Below are 18,184 nucleotides of genomic sequence, written 5' to 3' on the forward strand. Positions count from 1 at the left end.
ACAAGTAACTTAAAAAGACAAAGGATGATCAGTGGCCATCGCCCCACATTCCCTCCCACTGGTTCACATTAAAAATAAACAAAGAAAATGCTGGAAATATGCACCTGAAAGAGGAATGACATGATTCCCCACGAAATATTACTCCATGATAAAAACTAGAGTCTCCACCCAAAGCGAACAGTCTTTTCTCTCTCAGATACTGATGGGCATGCCACACATTATTTTGGATTTTCAGTGCTAATTTTTTTCAGTTGCATTTGTATAGTGATTTTGATTTTTAAAAAGTTTGACAGAAAATAGCTGGCAAAGTAAAGGTGTTTCATTGCTATCTTCTTTTTAAACCAAACCACATCTAGAATCAGACAAAACTGAATATTGAAATTTTATTTTATTTTTAAAAAATCCAATCCCCACACTTCGGAGTGCTACAACTGGCCGTATAATGCCTTGGGCAAGAGGGGCAAAGACAATAGCGTCAGTCAGATCTCCTGCTGTTGCTAACTATCTAGTGACGCCTGCTGTAAAATTCGGCTGAGAACAGGATCAGGCTCGCGTGTGATGCTTTCTCCCCATCCCGTCCCTCCACGTTGAATATTCTGCCAACATTCATAGTCTGGGCTCACATGTAAAGAATTGTCACCAGCACAAGACGAGTCAACATCTTTCAAGAGAAGAGGAGAGTAATGAGAAAACAAAAATGCCCATGGACCTGCTCTGAAATGCAAGGCCAAAAATAGTTTGTGCTATTCATCCATTGAAAGCAAGTTGTCTGATATTTGATGGAATTGAACAGACCTTGTTGCATATATAATTAACTGGCTTGTTTTCCTCAAATCATTACACTTCTCTAAAATTCTCTTCCTAGATACCTCCACCTTGTGTTTGTCCTTTCTTGCTTTAAAAAGCCTTTAAAAATGACGCTGTATGAATTCGGTGATTCTGTAAAACTTGGGAATCTCTTAACTGTTCTCATTGTTCCACTATTAACTCTTTTCTCCTGCTTGGCAGCCACTTCCTGTCTCCAACCCTATAATACATCTCTACTTCAGCATAACAGAAATGCAAGCATCTACAGTTTCAATCCAAGCCACACTCCTGAGGTGCACATTTTATCAGGTCAGTTCGTGCTACGGGCAGTCCAATAAAAATTTGTCTGCTCCAAGAAATTAAATAACAGGATTCTGCAGCATTCCTAGAATTAATGGTTACTCCAAAGTACTAACATTTCTGTTGTTGAGGAAAATAAACCAATTAAGTAACTGTACAACAAAGTCTTCGCAGTACCTTCAGATATCAGACAAATTATTTTCAATACCCCTGAAATGTTGACAGTGCGCAGTAGGTCTCTCATTTCTTAGGGTAGAATACCAGACACATAAATCCCAAGGCCCCAGAAAAATGAAATAGCCTTTCCCTCTTTTGGATGTTGGACTTGCTTTGCATTTCCTACATTTTCAGTTTTTATTTCAGATTCCAGACGTTTGCATTTTTTCTTTCATCGCATTGGAGATGTTTCATAATAGGATTGCAGGAAAAAATATAGAACCTTGCTAAAACAGATATATGCCCAATACAGAAACCTCACCTGTGCACTAGCTGTAATATCTTCTCGTTGCTGATGGTTCATGCAGGATAGAGCATCTGAGTGGTCTTTTTCGCAGGGATCCAGAAGTCCAGGGCCATCTGTAGCAAGCAATTGCATTCCCTGGTTAAACTGTACAACCAGAGCTCAATTAAAAAATACACAACTGGGGCCACCACCCAGACTCAGTTTCGTAACTCAGTGTCTAGTGATGCAACAGTTACAAAACCCCTCCCATGCCACCAAAAACCTACTGTGCACACCCCAGTTTGGAGAATTAGCAGATGATGCTAGAAGTATTTGCTAAACTTTTATACAAAGCTGCAAATCTGGGCCGAAGGGCCTGTTTCAGTGCTGTATCTCTAATCTATTATAATCTAATCTAATCTAATCTAAATCCCCAAGGACACCTGTCTTGTTATACATGGCATCCCTCTATCCTGACCAACCTCAAGCAGCAGGAAGGCATCAACACTATCTCTCCACCTTCTTCCCAGTGGAAGCTCCATCATCTGTAGGCTGCAATTTCAGCCTTCAGTGGCCTATCAAAACTGGTCATATAGCTTGAGTGGCTATCAGATAAACAGAGTTGAAAAAATGCTTTAAAATTAATCTTGCATGTTTTAGTTGGGGGATGGGTGTGGGAAGGAGAACAGGTGGTCATCACACACCTCTAGTTTTGTGAGGATGCAGTACAAAAATAGACTTCACTCTGTTAAGCTTTTAATACAATGGTCAGCACAAAAATAAAATCAGCCCAAGGTCCACAGGATTTCTAAAATAGAGAAGAAACCCAACGTACACACGCACATAATAGCAGTCACAGTTATGCATGACATTTTGGTGTCTATATGCTTAAATGCTTTTCAAAAAAAATTCAAGTGGAAAGGCTTCAATGTGATGTTAAAAAAAAAAGAGTCTTGGGTGTCCAATCCACAGGTTAACCTGTGCCTTTCTAAGAGACAGTTTCCAATAATTTGCCCACTACTGAGGTTGGACTGACAGGCCTGTAAATACTCAGTCTATCCTTCGCTCCCTTTTTAAACAGAGGTACAGCGTTAGCAATTCTCAAATCCTCCGGCACCATACCTGTATCCAGTGAGGACTGGAAAATGATGGCCAGACCCTCTGCTATTTCCTCTCTTGCTTCTTTTAACAGCCTAGGATACATTTCATTTGGCCCTAGTGATTTATCATCTTTCAAGGATGCTAATCCCAGAAATATTTCCTCTTTCTCTATGTTTATCACATCCAATACTTCACACTCTTCCTCCTTAACTACAATATCTGCATCATCCCCCTCTTTTGTGAAGACAGATGCAAAGTATTCATTAAGAATCTGACCAACATCCTCCGCTCCTACACATAGGTTACCCTTTTTGGTCTTTTATGGGCCCTACTCGCTCCTTAGTTAACCTCTTACTCTTAACGTATTGATAAAACATCTTTGGGTTCATCTTGATTTTGCTTGCCAATATTCTCTCATGCCCTCTCTTTGTTTTCCTAATTTCCTTTTTGATTTCACCCCTTTACTTTCTATACTCCTCTCGGCTTTCTGTAGTATAGAGTTCTTGGTGTTGGACATAAGCTTTCCCTTTCTGCCTTATCTTACCCTGTAGGCTCTTTGACATCCATGGGGCTCTAGATTTGGCCATCTCACCCTTTTTCTTTGATAAGCAAAGGGGTGAAAGATTATCAGGCATAGGTGGAAATGTGGAGTAATCAGTTCAGCCATGAACTTACTGAATGGCGGAGCAGGCTCAAAAGGCCTAATCCTGCTCCTAATTCGTATGTTCGTATGTCCACTCATCATCCTGCATCTTATCCCAAAAGCCCAAATCCACTCACATACTACCAGGAATGACAAATAGCTCAGCACATTGCTCCCTTCTAAACCACGGATCGGATATGTAATGGGAGACAGCCACGGGGTTGTAGAGTGGGTGAAGCCTTTTCATTTCATTGGTCTGGGCTCAAATCCAATCTAGGGTGATCAGATTAATGATTCATTACTCGTTGTAATAGTTCTACAGGAAATGATCTTAGGGTCATCTCAATCTACTTCCCATCTGGCCTGGTCTCACAGCATAAATCTGTAGGTCCCTAATTTCCTGGTACACTGGCAATCTTTCTCAGAGAGGCCATAGAATAGCTGGCAAAGGAAATGGAAAAAGGTCACACTGCTAGAGCAGGGGAGCTCATCTGAGGTTGGAGATAATTCACATTGTTGGGAGCTACACGCTGGAAGTGAACTAGAGTTACTGGCCATGATACTGTTGAGAGCTTTATGCTGCTGAAATTGCTATACTGGACCCGAAAGTGCTTGATGTTGTCACTGGGTACTGTTACGACCGAGGCAGGAGGAGTGCACTGTTACTTCAGTCCCACTTCTCCACAGGTTACAACATATAGTTAAATTTTCCCCACTTACCGAACCGGTCAATCAGATACTCTATTTTTTCCCAGAATAAAGCACACCAACCAGGTTTCTTCAATAAACAAAATTATATTATAAACCAAGTTTTAACCAATAAGTAAACATACACGCGAACTGAAATATTGAAGCCCCTTATTTATACACACACACACCTACCTAGTTAACTGGGAAAAAATAAAAAGGGATTTTTGTTTACAGTTGTTACAAAGAAATAGAAGGAATAAAAAAACAACCTGAAAAGGTTTGGAAGTCCTTTGTTTTGGCGAGGTGTCCCAAAGGCGAATAGGTGGCTGTCAATGGGATCTTCCTGGAACAGTTCTTTCCAGGCGATGAGAAGTTTGGAGAGACTTCCAAACGATACAGCACAGAAAGCTCCAGTCAGGCTTTACAGCAGGAAGTAGCACAAGGATCTTCTTGGGTCTTATAGCAGCAATGTAACAGTAAAGGTTTCTTCAAATACAGGAGGAAATAGTAAACTTTGATGCAGGATATCTTTAAAGATGCAGGGATTCCTCAAAGAGAAAATTTCCAGCTGTCTTCTCCTGGCAGGCGTGCAGCAACTCCTTCTGTTATTGACCAAACACCAACTGGCCTTTTTTTTTTAAAAAACAGTTCAAAATGGAACTAAAACTATTCAACAGCAAGTCCTGTGACATCTATAAAGCTTGACCTATCATTCCTTTGCAAATATCCTTTCAGAGTCAAAAGCACAACCCCTGCTGGGTTATTTACATAGAACATAGAGCAGTACAGCACAGTACAGGCCCTTTGGCCCACTATGTTGTGCCGACCCTTTTGCAAACAGATACCTTCCAGTAACTGTTTACAGTTCCATTCTCAGTCCAAACCTTCTGGTGACCTTCCTCTTTTTTAAAAAAAACAAGCACTGACCCGAAACGTTAACTCTGCTTCTCTTTCCACAGATGCTGCCAGGCCTGCTGAGTGGTTCCAGCATTTCTTGTTTTTAGTTTAAAAATAAAACCCTGTTACTGTAAGACCAGGTGAAGGCTGAAAGGGAACCCTAGACCTCTTTCTCACCTGGTCATAACAGGGCTGCAACAGTAAACTCCGTCGGAATATCCGGACATTCTGGGTTTTAAATTTTCCCACAAAGGTTATCACCAAATCAGCAAATTACAATCTTCCAAACAGAAACCCCAAGTTGTTCCAAATGTTCCTTCCAAGTGTCACTGTAGAACAGCACATCAATAAGGTAAACGACAGAGTTAGGAACACTGGCTACCACTGTGTTTACTCGTCTATGAGAAGTTTCTGGAGTACCCTCTAATCTGTATGGTATCACTTGGCACTGAAAAAACCCATCCAGTGTGACAAAAGCTGATATTTCTTTAGCTCGAGGTGTTAATGGAACTTGCCAGTATCCCTTTAACAAATCTATCTTTGTAAGAAAGATGGCACTGACCACTCTGTCAATAGAGTCTTCCAAGCAAGGGATTGGATAGGATTACTACATTATCCTTTCTGTAGTCAATGCAAAATCGAGTTGAACCATCAGTGTTAGAGCCTAAACCTATCAGTGAACTCCAGCTGCTTTAGCTGTGTTTTATTTTATTTTCATTTAGAGATACAGCACTGAAACAGGCCCTTCGGCCCACCGAGTCTGTGCCGACCAACAACCACCCATTTATTCTAACCCTACAGTAATCCCATATTCCCTATCACCTCCCTACACTAGGGGCAATTTACAACGGCCAATTTACCCATCACCTGCAAGTCTTTGGGTGTGGGAGGAAACCGGAGCACCCGGCGAAAACCCACGCAGACACAGGGAGAACTTGCAAACTTCGCACAGGCAGTGCCCAGAATCGAACCCGAGTCCCTGGAGCTGTGAGGCTGCGGTGTTAACCACTGCGCCGCCCAATTAGGTGGTTTTCCAGCACGTATTGGATTTCAGCTTTTACTTGCGCTTATCTGTCTGGACTTGAGCGGTAAGGATGCTGTTTTAATGGAACAAATTCCCCTACATCCACATGATATGTGGTTAAGGTTGTGCATCCTGGCTTATTCCTACAGACTCCTTTAAATGCTGTGAGTAGCCTTCTCTTTGTTTGGCATCTAAATATGAAAGCGTCGTGTCCAATCTTCCTAGCAAATCAGTATTAACTAACCGGATAGTCGGAGGTTCAATTTGAGAATTGTCTAAGCCTCTTTCTGACTCATCCTCACTATACCGTTCATTTTTCACTGTCCCTACTACGTGACATACCTGTGCTTGCCTATCCTCTCTCGGTGATAATATTATTTTAACACAGTTGATTCTTTTTCCAGCGATCTGGGGTGTCAAATAATTTACCTTATCAATTCTTTTGACCACTTTATACGGACCACTGAACCGTGCTTTTAATGGTTCACCCTATAAAAGTAGTAACACTAAAACTTCATTCCCTGGTTGAAATGTTAGGATCTTAGCATGCTTGTCTACCCATTTTTTCCACCGTTGTTTGGGATGCTTTAAGGTGTTCCTGAGCCGTTCCCAGAACACGGATTCATAATCTAGTACAGAAGATTCATTCCTCTATTCTAAAAACCTTTTATTTAGTTTTAGAGGGCTTGTTATCTCATGTCCGTAAACTAATTCAAAAGAATAAAAACCTGTAGACTCATTAGGTGAATCTCTAGTGACAAATAAAAGATCCCAATCATGGGGATATTCAGGATCGTATGCCCTGATCATTGTTTTGAGGGCCTGATGGTACCTTCCTAAAGCTCCGTGTCTGTGGGTGGTATGCTGAAGACTTTAACTGTGTTATACACAAATTACTCATAACTTTTGAAATATTTTAGACATAAAATTGGAACCTTAATCTGACTGAATTTCAATTGGTAATCCATATCGAGTGAAGAATTGGGTTAACTTCTCTACCACTACCTCGGCTGTAATTGCTCTCAAAGGAATGGCCTCTGGGAATCAAGTAGCCATATCCATGATAGTGGGTATATATTGGTGTCCCGCTTTTGTTTTTGGTAAGGGTCCTACAAAGTCTACCAACACCCTACCAAATGGTTCCTCAATAACTGGTATGGGAATTAGAGGTGCCAGTTTTATAGCAGGTTGCGGTTTTTCCACAATCTGGCACATATGGCACGTTTTACAAAACTGCCCCGTCTTTGGAAAGACCTGACCAGTAATAATGTTGACTTTTATACGTGATTGGTCTTCCAGATCCCCACATGTCCTGCTATAGGAATTTCATGTGCTAACTTTAATTCCCAGCAATACTTAGGCGGTACCACTATCTGTTGAACAACCGTCCATTCTTCGTCCACAGATCTGCGAGGCGGTCTCCACTTCCTCATCAGAACCCCATCTTTAATATAATAGCCTTCTGGAACTCCTTTTGCCTCAGCTTCTGTTAGAGCTGACTGTGCCACTTTATTTAACTTTGGATCAGCTTGCTGAGCTGTGATCAGAAAAGACTTAAACATTTCCTTTGGATTCTCTAAATCCCCAAAGAAAGTTTCAGATATTCAGCTACCCATCTGTGGTGCCAATTTTATCTCCGACAACGGAACTTCTTTAGTCATTGCCTATATTACTACACATGCGGAAAAAATTCCTGGAACCTTTTCCTGTACTGTTCTGTCTCTAACTTCACTTGGCCATGACTGCAGGAGAAGCTACTACTTTCGCTCCGGCCAAATCATTCCCCAGGAGTAGATCGCCTTCATCTTCTGGCAAACTATGGACAACTCCTACAGTTACCGTTCCAGACATTAGGTCACACTCTAGGCGCACCTGATACAAAGGTAAGGGGATATACTCCCCGCCAATACCATTCACTAAAACTTTAACATTCAGTGCACTCTCTGGTGGAAATGTTACACCTTTCCCCAGCAAGAGAATTTGGGTTGCTCCTGTATCCCTAAGTATAATAATAGGTTTGCCTGCCTCACTGGAGGGAGAAGGAGTTACTTTTCCTTTCGACAAGAATTCCCTATAACCTTCAGGTATCTTCTCAACCCCCACACTCACATTGGTTTTTGTATTTGGCTTTACAGCTGCTGTCAAAGCTACAGTCTCATCTACTGTACTCTCAGTCAGGGCCCCTTTTCCTGCATTGGCTTTGTGTACCCCAAGTCTCATGGGTTTACCTCGCAACTTCCAGCATTCTGCATGAAGGTGTCCCACCTTGTGACAATGCTAACACTTAGGCTTGCGAATCTGACTTCCAACCTCAGCACCTTCCTTTCTGGGCTGAGGAGGAGATCCCAGCTGTTCCTTCTTGTCCCTGGCTACTTGCCTTCCTTTCACCCTCCCACCTTCTATCCTTCTTGTGGGGGTGACGGACAAAGGGTTTGGGCTTATTCACAAGTTCAATATCATCAGCAATTTCCGCTGCATGTCTGGCCCTTGAAACCTTCTGGTTCTCTACATGAGTTCGGACCAATGGAGGGAGTGAATTTTTAAATTCTTTCAGAAGGTCAGTTCTCTAAGGTTCTCATACATGGCTTCCATCTTTACTGCCCATATCCAACGATCAAAATTAATTTGCTTTACCTTCTCAAATTCTATATAAGTCTGCCCAGCCAATCTCCAGAGGTTCCGAAACTTCTGTCAGTAAGCTCCAGGGACTAACTCGTATGCAGAGAGAAGCACCTTTTTTGCCATCTCACTTTGCAGAAGCCTCCTCAGAAAGCATGGCATAAACTTCATGAGCTCTGCCCATCAACCTGCTTTGCGTAAACAGTGTCCAGCTTTCCTTCGGCCATTTCATTTGTTTGGTTATCTTTTCTAAAGAAATGAAAATGCCTCTACGTCCTTTTCCTCAAACGTAGGAAGAGCTTATATAAATTTAAACAGCTTTCCACTAGGTCCTGGGCTGGACTCAGATTCTTCCTCACCAGAATCTTCACTGGCGTTAAGGCCACCCTTTTGCCTTCGTTCCATCTTTTTTAATTTGAATTTTTTTCCCCTTCCTTTTCCTGAAACTCAAGCTTTTTCATTGATTTAGAAAAAGTGACAATTTAAGTTTTTCTATTTCCTGTGCCTGCTCAAGGTTTTAGTTCTTTTTCCGGTTCAAGTTTTCTTATTGCTATTTATTTTTCCTGTTGAAGCTCCAGTTGCTTCATCTGTAACTGAATTTTAGCTAATTCAAGTTCAATACCCTCTAATTTACTTTCTTCTTTCAATTTCAAATGATTTCAATTCTATCCCAATTGTACTGCCAATGCTATTAGCTTAACCATATTTAAGTTTCGCAAGTCACCGAGGAATACATCCTCTATCCCCAGAAAAGTTTCAGCGACTGCTACAGACATTCTGGTAGTGTAGACTTTACTCTATTACACAAGAAACCTGGTTCCTTTATTTTCCGTTTTTACAGTGGCGCAGTGGTTAGCACCGCAGCCTCACAGCTCCAGGGACCCGGGTTCGATTCCTGGTACTGCCTGTGTGGAGTTTGCAAGTTCTCCCTGTGTCTGTGTGGGTTTTCTCCGGGTGCTCCGGTTTCCTCCCACAAGCCAAAAGACTTGCAGGTTGATAGGTAAATTGGCCATTATAAATTGATCCTAGTATAGGTAGGTGGTAGGGAAATATAGGAACAGGTGGGGATGTTTGGTAGGAATATGGGATTAGTGTAGGATTAGTATAAATGGGTGGTTGATGTTCGGCACAGACTAGGTGGGCCGAAGGGTCTGTTTCAGTGCTGTATCTCTAATCTAAATTATTACCTCACTTACAACTGAGCGTAGTCGGCACTAGGTTTAAATGCCAACACGTGCCCCCAATTAATATTACGACCGAGACAGGAGGAATACACTGTTACTTCAGTCCCACTTCTCCACAGTGGACAACATATAGTTAAGTTTTCCCCACTTACTGAACCGGTCAATCAGATACTCTATTTTTCCCCAGAATAAAGCACACCAACTAGGTTTCTTCAATAAACAAAATTATCCGATTATAAAAAGAGTTTTAAACAATAAGTAAACATATACGCGAACTGAAATATTAAAGCCCTTTATTTATCCGAGCACACACGCACACACACACAATTGGTTAACTGGGAAAAATTGAAAAGGGATTTTCGTTTACAGCTGTTACAAAGCAATAGAAGGAATAAAAAAAACACAGGTTGAAAAGGTATGGAAGTCCTTTGTTTTGGCGAGGTGTCCCAAAGGTAAATAGGCGGCTGTCAATGGGATCTTCCGAGAACAGTTCTTTCCGGGCAATGTTGATGATCAGTTTGGAGAGACTTCCAAACAATGCAGCACAAAAAGCTCCAGTCAGGCTTTACACCAGGAAGCAGCAGAAGGATCTTCTTGGGTCTTATAGCAGCAATGTAGCAGTAAAGGTTTCTTCAAATACAGGAGGAAATAGTAAAACTTGATGCAGGATATCCTTAAAGATGCAGGGATTACTCAAAGAGAAAATTTGCAGCTGTCTCCTCCTGGCAGGTGTGCAGCAACTCCTTCCAAACACCAACTGGCTTTTTTTTTAAAAAACAGTTCAAAATGAAACTAAAACTATTCAATAGTAAGCCCTGTGACATCTAAAAATCTTGACCAGTCATTCCTTTGTAAACATCCTTTCAGAGTCACAAGCACAACCCCTGCTGGGTCATTTGCAAGCATGTGCCTTCCAGTATCCGTTTACAGTTACATTCTCAGTCCAAACCTTTTGGTGACCGTTCTTTTTTTAAAAAAAAATACCAACTTCAGCAATCTCCAGATGAATCAATGTCCGGAATTCAACTATAAGGTCTTTAAAACATATTTTACAAAAGAGACAGAAGCAGTCTTGTAATAGTACCCAGAACAGAAAGTATTCCATTCCAAAAATTGTCACCCTTCATTTTGAATATAAATTCAATGTATAGTTTTGAAGAACAATGAATGCTTTGCACAGGATATGAGCCAAAGAAAATGAATTACCATTTCCCTTACTGCCAAAACAAGCAGAGACGTACCTGGAAGGAGAACTCCAGAGGCAACAGATTCCAATACCCTCCTCACTGCATCACCAGGACTTAATGGGCCTGAAGAACTGCTAATGGCTTTCTCCACAAGAAGTTCCATTGCCTGTTTAAAAGAAAAAGCAATATGTTTTAGTTTTTAGTTTTAGAGATATAGCACTGAAACAGGCCTTTCGGCCCACCGAGTCGGTGCCGACCATCAACCACCCATTTATACTAATCCTACACTAATTCCATATTCCTTCCACATCCCCACCTGTCCCTATATTTTCCCTACCACCTACCTATACTAGGGGCAATTTCTAATGGCCAATTTACCTATCAACCTGCAAGTCTTTGGCATGTGGGAGGAAACCGGAGCACCCGGAGGAAACCCACGCAGACACAGGGAGAACTTGCAAACTCCACACAGGCAGTTCCCGGAATTGAACCCGGGTCGCTGGAGCTGTGAGGCTGCGGTGCTAACCACTGCGCCGCCCTGTGGAAATCACTGGATAATGATCGAATGGAAACTCTAGCTAATCCAGTTAAACCATTTGCAGTTTGAATCTAATATTTTGTCCATTTTTTCACCTGATGAATCTTCACTATTTCTGGCAGGAGGTTAATTGCTGCTGTTTCTTACTTTCTAAGGTGTTATATGTACAGTATACACAAAGCAAGTAAGTTGACCTTTTCTACAGAACACTAGAAGGTAGCTTACTTTAAGATACCAAATGGAAAGAATTCATATCAAACACAAAAACTGGATTACCAACTGCAGACAAGTTCACCCACGGCATAAAAGCATCGTAAACCCATATTCTAGAGCTGAGGCAACAGCAGAGAGAAATCGTTAAGTCCCTTTAGGAGGGGCTGCACTGTATTCAGCTATCTGAAGATGGCCGAGTGCTAGATGTAGGAGCTTCCCTTGAGGTCAAAGAAAATATCAACAGATAAAGGACTAAAGAGTGGAGTCAAAAATGAGAACCAGCAGCTGCTGCTTAGACTTGGGACATGGAGAAAGCACATCTTTGAAGTATTAAAAGAAACCTTATTTCCCGCTGCCTTGAAAGTCCCAGAAAAGGTCAGGATGTAGCAATTCAGCCACTGCACTGCAAGGAGCCTGGAATTTTGAGCACAGGTGCCATATAATTTGAAGGAACAGAGTGGACTCATCCTCAGTTTTTCTGGACAGAAGCAGCAGCAATTAACCTCCTGCCAGAAATAGCGAAGATTCATCAGGTGAAAAAATGGACAAAATATTCGATTCAAACTGCAAATGGCTTAACTGGATTAGCTAGAGTTTCCATTCGATCATTATCCAGTGATTTCCACATAAGCAGCCAATAAGGAGAGGATTCAATTTACTCATACTGGTTTTAATGAATAGCTTGCTGTTTCTAGTCTCGCATATTAATAACATGGTGAAGTTACAGACTGCTGCCTATGCTCGTAGAAAGTTTTATCACTTAACTAAAATCACCTTGTAACAGAAGACAAATGTGAAAGATACACCACATGGCAATTGCAGACTCACCCAGTCTGGCAAGGCTCCCCACGTTGGTACTCGCTGGCACAGGTCACGCAGAATTCGTATGATGATCACACAGGATTGCAAGCCATTAGCCCGAGCCTTCAAGTTCGGAAAGAAAATGATTATTCAGTAATGTCAAATGCACAATGCAGAGATAATGTGAAAGTAGCAAAATATTTCTGTATTCACAACTCATAAGAGATTTGACGCACACAAAGTAATTCAGACAACAGATGCTTGTGAAACTATTTTGGCCAAAGTTAGCACTTCACAGCTTCAAAATTGCTAACATTAGGCAGATATGTCTTAGACAGAGAGTACATATTTCGGGAAAACGGAACATTTCAAAGATTCCAGGGGCAGAGCTGCCAAAAGGAAACACAAGGTAAACGGACAGAAACTGTGACCCCAACATGCCCTTCTCCAGTTGCGCAAAGGGGGGGGGGGGGTGTGGAAGCAAGGGGAGGGGGGAGGGGTGTGGAAGCAAGGGGGGGGGGGGAGGGGTGTGGAAGCAAGGGGGGGGGGGGAGGGGTGTGGAGGTGTGGAAGCAAGGGGGGGGGGGTGGAAGCAAGGGGGGGGGGTGGAAGCAAGGGGGGGGGGGTGGAAGCAAGGGGGGGGGGGGTGGAAGCAAGGGGGGGGGGGGTGGAAGCAAGGGGGGGGGGGTGGAAGCAAGGGGGGGGGGTGGAAGCAAGGGGGGGGGGGGTGGAAGCAAGGGGGGGGGGGGTGGAAGCAAGGGGGGGGGGGTGGAAGCAAGGGGGGGGGGGTGGAAGCAAGGGGGGGGGGGGTGAAGCAAGGGGGGGGGGGTGGAAGCAAGGGGGGGGGGGGTGGAAGCAAGGGGGGGGGGGGTGGAAGCAAGGGGGGGGGGGTGGAAGCAAGGGGGGGGGGGTGGAAGCAAGGGGGGGGGGGGGGTGGAAGCAAGGGGGGGGGGGGGGGGGGGTGGAAGCAAGGGGGGGGGGTGGAAGCAAGGGGGGGGGGTGGAAGCAAGGGGGGGGGGTGGAACCAAGGGGGGGGGGTGGAAGCAAGGGGGGGGGTGGAAGCAAGGGGGGGGGTGGAAGCAAGGGGGGGGGGGTGTGGAAGCAAGGGGGGGGGGGTGTGGAAGCAAGGGGGGGGGGGGGTGGAAGCAAGGGGGGGGGGGTGGAAGCAAGGGGGGGGGGGTGGAAGCAAGGGGGGGGGGGTGGAAGCAAGGGGGGGGGGGGTGGAAGCAAGGGGGGGGGGGGTGGAAGCAAGGGGGGGGGGGGTGGAAGCAAGGGGGGGGGGGTGGAAGCAAGGGGGGGGGGGTGGAAGCAAGGGGGGGGGGGGTGGAAGCAAGGGGGGGGGGGTGGAAGCAAGGGGGGGGGGGTGGAAGCAAGGGGGGGGGGTGGAAGCAAGGGGGGGGGGGTGGAAGCAAGGGGGGGGGGTGGAAGCAAGGGGGGGGGGTGGAAGCAAGGGGGGGGGGTGGAAGCAAGGAGGGGGGGGTGGAAGCAAGGAGGGGGGGGTGGAAGCAAGGAGGGGGGGGGGGGTGGAAGCAAGGGGGGGGGGGGGTGGAAGCAAGGGGGGGGGGTGGAAGCAAGGGGGGGGGTGGAAGCAAGGGGGGGGGGTGGAAGCAAGGGGGGGGGGTGGAAGCAAGGGGGGGGGGTGGAAGCAAGGGGGGGGGGTGGAAGCAAGGGGGGGGGGTGGAAGCAAGGGGGGGGGGTGGAAGCAAGGGGGGGGGGTGGAAGCAAGGGGGGGGGGGTGGAAGCAAGGGGGGGAGGTGGAAGCAAGGGGGGGGGGTGGAAGCAAGGGGGGGGGGGTGGAAGCAAGGGGGGGGGGGGGTGGAAGCAAGGGGGGGGGGGTGGAAGCAAGGGGGGGGGTGGAAGCAAGGGGGGGGGTGGAAGCAAGGGGGGGGGGGTGGAAGCAAGGGGGGGGGGGTGGAAGCAAGGGGGGGGGGGTGGAAGCAAGGGGGGGGGGGTGGAAGCAAGGGGGGGGGGGTGGAAGCAAGGGGGGGGGGGTGGAAGCAAGGGGGGGGGGGTGGAAGCAAGGGGGGGGGGGTGGAAGCAAGGGGGGGGGGGGGTGGAAGCAAGGGGGGGGGGGGTGGAAGCAAGGGGAGAGAAGGAATACCATCCATATTGTTTGACAGTAGCCAGTGCTCTAACTCTACTGGAACACACCAGCATTTTAAAAACCTACTGCCCATTATAACTGAAGTGCCAGGATGTCACCCCATGACAAATCACTGGTCCTGTAAATTTTGTCCCGTAGATCAAATCAGCACATATAGAACTAGCTGCACATTGACCCACATCAACAACGGTAACTGCACTTCAGAAAGTAATTCATAGAACGTGGAACACATTGAGCTGTCCTGCGCAATGCGATTAAGTGTTATTTAAATCCAAGTTAATTCCAGATATATATCACCATTGTTTTTTTCTGTTATATATGCATCTCCTATTTATAGTGTCTAATCTGTTGGTCACTCCATCACCAACAGTTTAGAGAAGTGTTCATAAACATATCCAATGCTTCTCTTTTGTAAGAGGACCAGTGTTGCAGGTGCCAGCCTTAGATCAACCCACTCTTCTCGTACACAATACGCTCACGTACTGCAGCACTGTGCTCCTGAAATGCCACAGAAACAGGATGTACATGTAAATTTCTGAAAATTAAGAAAAATGTCCTTAAAAGTGTCACCGATAGACTATCCAAGCCACCCATGCATAAGCTGAAGAGAGTTTCAACGCATTGGCGAATCCCTTGGTTCTGAAGATTCCTAAATAAAAAAGGATGGGTGTAGCCAAGGCCACTGATTAATCACCTAGCATCACAGTTTGATTCTTAAAATGCAGCTAAAACTGGATTCCCACATAATTAAACGGAAACAAAAAATGTTGCAGAAAAATCCAGGGTTGTCAGCAGCTGTAAAGATAAAAAGACAAGTTAAAGGTTTGGGTGTAGAACCTTCATTAGTGGAGTTGGAGTTAACCTCTCTCTCTCTTTCCAAATGCTGAGGGACCTTCTGTGTATATCCAGAATGTTCTGTTTGAATTCCAGCACTTGCCCTTGTCTTTTTTTTTTTAAATAAGAAATTTGATTGAGTCACTCTATATAAACTCGCAGCTCTAACTGAAGATTGACCAAATCACGTAAAGCAATTCCAAAACCAGGTAGAGATCACAGAATCCCCTACAAAAATGGAATTTGACAGACACCATAAATCAGTGGCCCTGCCTACGGCTAACAAATACTGACAAATAAACTGCTATACAGTATATTTTTACCTGGAACCACTTGGCATGACGAAGGGCAGCCAGACCCTCAAGGCATTTTTGCTTGTTCAATACATCTGATGGATCTTGCACTGGGGCAGTGGTTGCATCTTAAAAATAAAGAGGGGATAGTCCAAAAGTACAGCAGTTAGTTAATAGTAGTGATGTGCGAACGAGAGCTGAAATACTGAACAAGCCATCACAACGTTAACAAGTTTTCTACAGTTATGAACTGAGAAACTGTGAGCTGAGCAGAGCTGAGGGTAGTGGGGAAGAAAATTAAACAGTAAGCACAAAACCAATGGAACAAAGGTTTGTGCTACTTGCATTGGTAGGTTGTTACACTTTTAATCTCTCCATGCCATTGTGAAATTTGGGGCCAAACTCCATTCCAGCCCAGTGATTCAGGTAAATGTCAGTGACCCTTAGATTGTTCTTGCAATGTTATTTAAAATTGCCTTACGAATCTCACCTTTATCCTTCACGACATCGTCTCGCATGACAGGGGATGTCAGCGAAATTTTGACCTGCATCTTGGGCTCTTTACTTGTAGAAAGGAAGATGCAAGACTCACTGGGGCAGGTTTTCAATTCATATGACTCTTCTGTTACAGTCTGCAAAATAAAAATTTGAACTAAGTGTGTGGAAAGATCTGAAGTAGAAGACCATAAAACTGTCAATTATATGAAAATCTTCCATGAGTTTCCTTTTTTTGTGCACTGCAACAATACAAAACCAGTAACAATGGATAAATAATCCTGAGCTGAGCCAGGACCAATTCCTACTTTGCGAAGTTAGCTGATTTCAGCTGCTGGAGGTGGCACTATAATTGGTTTCAGGGCTCTGGGCCTAGGAAGGGGACAAAACCCTTACTCCTTATTCCACTGGAAAGTGTGTTGGCAGACGTTGGGAGAGTACTGAATTAGGCTTTGCAGTGATATTTCGCCCTCACAGTCAAACAATCTGCTCACCTAGATTTGCACTCTTGGCCTAGGTACGAATGGGTGCCTGTGGAACCATATCCAAACAAGAGTCAGCTCTTTACAGGAGGCAAGAAAATCATCGACCGTTCAGGTCATTTGATTGCACAGTTCACAGAATCACAAATCTCAATGGGTTTTAAATCAGTTTGAAAAATTGATAGAAGAAACTGTTTTCAAATCTCTAAATAAAATTAAATGGTTTCCTTAAGCTGAAGTAACTGAGTCACATGACAATTTTCTTCATGCTTTACACAGATCTTTTAAAGTGTCAAATGTGATTAACAACTTAAAGATTATTTCCCCCCATATCCATCAGAATACAGAATATTGCTACATAGAGTCCAATACCACAGAAGGTCAGTATGCATGAAGTCAGAAGAAAGTTACCAAGAGCTGTTTAGGCAGGTGAGCTGAAATTTTCTCCAGAAGGGTTTTCGTGGGTTTGTGGGCAGAGAGCAGGATAAGGTTAACATTCCTATCGCCACGCAGAAGCAATCCTTTGGCCAACACGCCAACACGCATGACCCCTTTCAGCACACGTGTTCCAATATCACCTTTTCTGTGAAAACATGTCATTTAAACATCAGTTAAAGGGGTTTAAACAGCTAGCAATGACATATTAACAAAATGTCAATTTGGTTATATTTTCACATGAAGGTATAAATCAGGTTTCAAATTCAGCTCAAAATATAATGCATCCAAATAATTTTAAAGTGACATTCTAGAATGTGGAAAATTGCCTATCTAGAAAGCAAGTCAATCATATTCATCAGTGCATCACTTCTTTATTGCCACTAAATGGCAGGTGAAAGGAGGATACGGCATGGAGTGCAGAAGCATTAAATACTCTCACTGTATTGCTGCTTAAGTCTTCAGTTAAAAATAAAATACATTTTGGTTGCATTTTCCAGCAAAGCTACCAACACCTTAAAAACATTCTCAACACAAATATTGCAAGTCTGAAGCCAAAAAGGCAGCCAGTTAAGAATAGAACAGTAACAACAGAAAACAGAATTTACATTTTATATAGCAGCTTATTACAGTCTCACTGTCCAACACTTTAGATCCAAATAGATTACTTTTTGGACAGCAGTCACTTATGTAGGTAAATGAGATAACCATTTTACACACTGGAACAACCTCAAGTGAGAAAATGACCAGTTAACTTGTCCTTTGATGGCACTGATTGAGGGGGTAATGTTAGCTAGGACAGCTTCCTGTACTTCTTTAAATAGTGCCATAAAATCTACCTGAACAGGTAGATGTGGCCTCAGATTGACACTTCATTAGAAAGACAGCAGCTCTGACACATCACCGATAGTGAAATGGCAGCTTATAGGATGTGCTCAATTCCTGGATGGAGTTTGAACCAGTCTCTAGCCATCTAGTACCAAAGGTATCAGTAATAACTGGCCAAATACTACACTCCAAAAGGCTTTCAAACTAATGAATATAGGAGTATCAGTAAACCTCCCCACAAAAAATGCATTAGTGCACAGCAAGATTT

At 44.0% G+C, this 18,184-nt stretch overlaps 1 protein-coding gene across 11 annotated transcripts in view; it reads right to left on the reverse strand.

Annotated features, from left to right (window-relative positions):
* The window catches only part of LOC137351738 (zinc finger RNA-binding protein-like), an 85,295-nt gene that overhangs the window by 2,199 nt on the left and 64,912 nt on the right, over positions 1 to 18,184 (reverse strand). For 10 of the 11 annotated variants that reach the window (XM_068016510.1, XM_068016509.1, XM_068016506.1 and 7 more), the window contains 6 exons: positions 17,065 to 17,236; positions 16,167 to 16,308; positions 15,707 to 15,804; positions 12,474 to 12,569; positions 10,949 to 11,060; positions 1,586 to 1,683 (listed from right to left, as the gene is read on the reverse strand). In XM_068016510.1, coding sequence (XP_067872611.1) covers positions 1,586 to 1,683; positions 10,949 to 11,060; positions 12,474 to 12,569; positions 15,707 to 15,804; positions 16,167 to 16,308; positions 17,065 to 17,236 — 718 coding nt within the window. Of the gene's footprint in view, positions 1 to 19; positions 662 to 1,585; positions 1,684 to 10,948; positions 11,061 to 12,473; positions 12,570 to 15,706; positions 15,805 to 16,166; positions 16,309 to 17,064; positions 17,237 to 18,184 lie in introns of those variants that run through there. The other variant, XM_068016513.1, reaches the window with a different exon arrangement.

The sequence above is a fragment of the Heterodontus francisci genome, chromosome 36 (genome assembly GCF_036365525.1).
Source record: "Heterodontus francisci isolate sHetFra1 chromosome 36, sHetFra1.hap1, whole genome shotgun sequence".
Lineage (NCBI taxonomy): Eukaryota > Metazoa > Chordata > Chondrichthyes > Heterodontiformes > Heterodontidae > Heterodontus > Heterodontus francisci.